This window comes from Natrix helvetica, assembly GCF_964273705.1.
Source record: "Natrix helvetica genome assembly, chromosome: W".
Taxonomy (NCBI): domain Eukaryota; kingdom Metazoa; phylum Chordata; class Lepidosauria; order Squamata; family Natricidae; genus Natrix; species Natrix helvetica.
The window spans coordinates 78,424,755-78,428,714 of record NC_138555.1 but is presented as its reverse complement, the minus strand read 5'-3'; the positions used below and the strand labels follow the sequence as shown (position 1 = coordinate 78,428,714).

At 39.5% G+C, this 3,960-nt stretch overlaps 1 protein-coding gene across 1 annotated transcript; it reads right to left on the bottom strand.

Annotated features, from left to right (window-relative positions):
- Nucleotides 1-1,340: 1,340 nt before the first annotated feature.
- LOC309400312 (olfactory receptor 6X1-like) lies at nt 1,341-2,213 on the bottom strand (the record flags this gene model as incomplete). Its single annotated transcript, XM_081968728.1, has 1 exon — nt 1,341-2,213. The coding sequence occupies one exon, from the start codon at nt 2,211-2,213 to the stop codon at nt 1,341-1,343; it is 873 nt and encodes a 290-aa protein (XP_081824854.1).
- Between the last annotated feature and the right edge of the window lie 1,747 nt (nt 2,214-3,960).

Sequence of the window (3,960 nt, the reverse complement as noted above, 5' to 3'; positions counted from 1 at the left end):
GTCCTTAAGCAGTCTGAGTCAATATTTATTTATTTATTTATTTATTTATTTATTTATTTATTTATTTATTCATTGCATTGCATTGCATTGCATTGCATTGCATTGCATTGCATTGCATTGCATTGCATTGCATTGCATTGCATTGCATTGCATTGCATTGCATTGCATTGCATTGCATTACATTACATTACATTATATTGCTAAGGTGACCCAATGGCATAATAACTCTTAGTGATACACAATATTGAAAATATTTCGAAATAGAAAAAAGAAATTGTTCATCAATCCAAAAATGGGGAAATGCAATCCTATTCGGGACTAACAAAATATCTGGGACTGCTTTCCAGTTTTGTGCAAATACAATTCCAGTCGCTGTTATAACATGCATGATCAAATATGCATCTGCTTTGCTAAATTTCTCTGATAAGATACCCAGACCAGATACCCTGGTCTCAATTCTATATGTCGATGTAACATTTTTCTAACCATGTTTGTATTTTGACCCAATATTTCTTTGCTTCCATGTATGTCCCCCGCATATGATCCCGGTAAATGGTGACATTTCCAGCATTTAGCAGATCTGTCTTTAAACATTTTCGCTAGTTTTTCGGGTGACATGTGCCATCTATAAAACATTTTATACAAATTTTCTTTATATGCTGTTGCCATTGTTAATTTATAGCTCCTTTCCCTCAATTGTTGCCATTTTTCTAACTCAATTGCATAACCAAAATTCTTTGCCCAAGCTATCCTTTTTTCTTTGACTTCATCATCCTCTAGTCTAATTCTTAGTAAATAACTATATCGTTTCTTAATCATTTTCTTGTCTGTTCCCATGAGTACCTCATCCAATTCTGAACTTCCCAGGTGAAAACCATACCCTCTAAAATATTTTTCATATCTTGATTGTATTTGCAATTGTGAAAACCAACCTACTGTATATCCATCCATACCTCGCTTGATCTTGATTGTATCCCTCTGTTAATGCAATTTAGGATTGCATTGGCTATTTTGGCTTTCACTGCACACTGTTGACTCATATTTAATTGGTTGTCCACTAAGACTCCAAGATCTCTCTCCCGGTTGCTGTTATTAAGCCTGGTTTCACACAATGTATATGTGTCCTTTTGGCTTTTCTTGCTTAAGTGTAAAACTCAACCCAACTGTAAGACCGAACTCAACAATCATCATGGATAACTTTGGCACTCCCCAACTTGAAGGAACACACACATAGAAGACTCCTTCAAAAGACAGAGAAGGTTCACATTTCATGTACAAGAAATCTATTGCAAAAAGCATCCCTCCCGCTTCTTTTAAATGAGGGTTAGAGTCGGCAATAATTAGGGATTTCTGAGAACTTGAACCCTTCTTTCTAACATTTTTGATACGGAATCTTTCACCTCATTGTTCCTAATGCTGTAGATGAAAGGATTGAGCACAGGGGTGATGAACGTATACAGTATGGCAACAGACTTCATCATACCAAAGGAAGAGTTTTTGACAGTCGGTCTTAAGTAGACAAAAAAGACTGACCCGTACAAAAGACTGACGACAACCAGATGTGAAGCACAAGTCGAAAAGGTCCTCTGCTGTCTGGAGGTTGAAGGCATCCGAAGAACGGTGTAGAGGATGAAGAGGTAAGAAATGAGGGTGAAAACTAGGGAGGACGCAATCACAACCACAGCAACAAGGAAGCCGAGAGCTTCAATCAGATGGGTATCTCCTCCTGCAATCTTCAGCACGGGTCCAACGTCACAATAGAAATGATTGATAATGTTGGAAGTGCAGTAGGGCAAGTTCGCAATCATCACAACCTGGCCAACGATGGACAAAAATCCTCCAAACCAAGCTGATATTGACAGCTTGAGGCAGACACTTGAGGTCATGATGTTGGCGTATCTCAAAGGATAGCAAATGGCTATGTACCTGTCCAAGGAGATCAAAGTGATGATGAAGAATTCAGTGACTCCAAAAAGGAAGTAGAAGCACAACTGTATCACGCAGCAATAGAAACAGATGGAATTGTTAGCAGAGAGGTAATTCAGCAACAGCTTAGGTATGAAGACCGTGGTGTATCCGATGTCTTTGATAGAAAGGTTGCTAAGGAAGAAATACATGGGCTTTTGGAGATGGTGGTCCGTGATTACGATCATAACGATGAGCCCGTTGCCCATCAGGCTGAGGAGGTAGAGCAGAAAGATGCTGGCATACATCACACTTTCCAGTCCCGAAACACTTGGCAATCCGACAAGAATAAATTGAGTTGCTCTTGTGCAATTGGTCAAATTCATCTCCCCCTTTTATTACAAAAAAAGAGAGAGAGAGAGAAAATGTGGGATCTTCATTCGGTCACGATTTCTGAAGAACCTTTTTCAGAAACAAACTATTGCAAGAGAAAGGACACAAGGTTTGTCTCAGCCTCGATCTTGCTTGCTTGCTATCGCTTGCCATAGTAACTGGAGGGGAGGGAGGGGTTAGGTATTTGGGAGGTGGAGATGTTTCGGAATGAAGAGGGAGGATTGCTCCAGCGCAGCTGAATGGGCTTGTTTAGGCCCAGTCAAGGTCAACTGTCCCTGCATACCAGGTGGATGAAGCAACCTAAAGATGCACCCCACATGACACCCTTGGCGGCTGGGGATTGAGCGTTCAGCCTCGGTCCGTGGGGGGGGGGGATCTGGGAAATATTTCAATATTTTTTTGCACCTTTGTTAGTAATGTAAGCTAACAGTTGGGTTAGCAATATATAAACCAGGATGGTGGTACTATAGCTTTAAGTACTGCTGTAATGTGATTGGGTTGCTGTTACCTCAAGCAGCCATAAGAGGGAGCCAGAATGACTGTTAGCTCTCTGTTTGTTAGACGCTGATCGGTGTATTGTGAGGTACTGTGGTTTACTACTGTTAGCTGTTTTGTGTGCTAGACTGACTTTTTGATAACTGAATGACTGAACCGTGTATGACTTGGACTGTTAACCGGACTCTGAATACCTCTATATTTCCAAATAGTAAACTACTGTATTTCATACTATTCAGTGTCCTTGTATGCTGGTTTGTGCGTGTTCGTCCATAACACTCACATTCCGCTTCTCTGCACACTCGCTCTCCTAAAGGGGAGCTTACTTACTTAACAACCTTTAGCCTCAGACCTTGCTTCACTTTCATTGCTATCATTTCATATCCAGTAAAAGTACCTTTTTCTCTAAAACAATGAAGTTTGGGGGTTTCCTTTCTTGGATTTTGAAGGAGGCACGTCTGACAACTTGATTTTAAATTCAGAATAACAAATGTTGTCTGTAAGTATAATGGCTGAATAAGACATTTCAACAAACACATATGGTTTTTTTTTAATGATCCTCTAATCCCTTGCATTGGGTGGAGTAAGGGCAACTGAGCATTGAATGGCCAGATGCCCTTCTTGATGCCTACGTGGAGTTCACAGCAAACAATAACTCAATGAGCCCAGAGAGAGAAACATCTGCCACTATCTAGGATTGAACTCACATTTAAATAGCAGTTACGATTTCAAAATGACCATCAATGGAATGTCACAACTCATGAGACCAAAACATACCATTAGAGGAAAACATACTGTTAGAGCTATTAGAGCTTCGTGTCAAATATGACATTTCCCACTATCAGAAAATAAGAGGTGATTGGGAATTCATACAAAATATGACATTTTGGAAAGTAGGTCTAGAGATTAAATATTTTGATGCAAATTAGTTAGCAATTCTCAGTAGAGAACTGTGCACAAATGTTCTACATACTGTTAGTGATCTAAAAAAGAGACCAGTAAACTACTAAAAAACAAAAATGGAGTGTGATAGAAAAATGAGGAAATGTAAACATTTTATTGAGAACATGGAGCACAGACGACTGAGAGCGAACAAAGAGAGAATTTGTGAATGAAACCAAACTATAGGGAGAGAATAAAGAATGGACGACTGTGTTGTACAGCAAA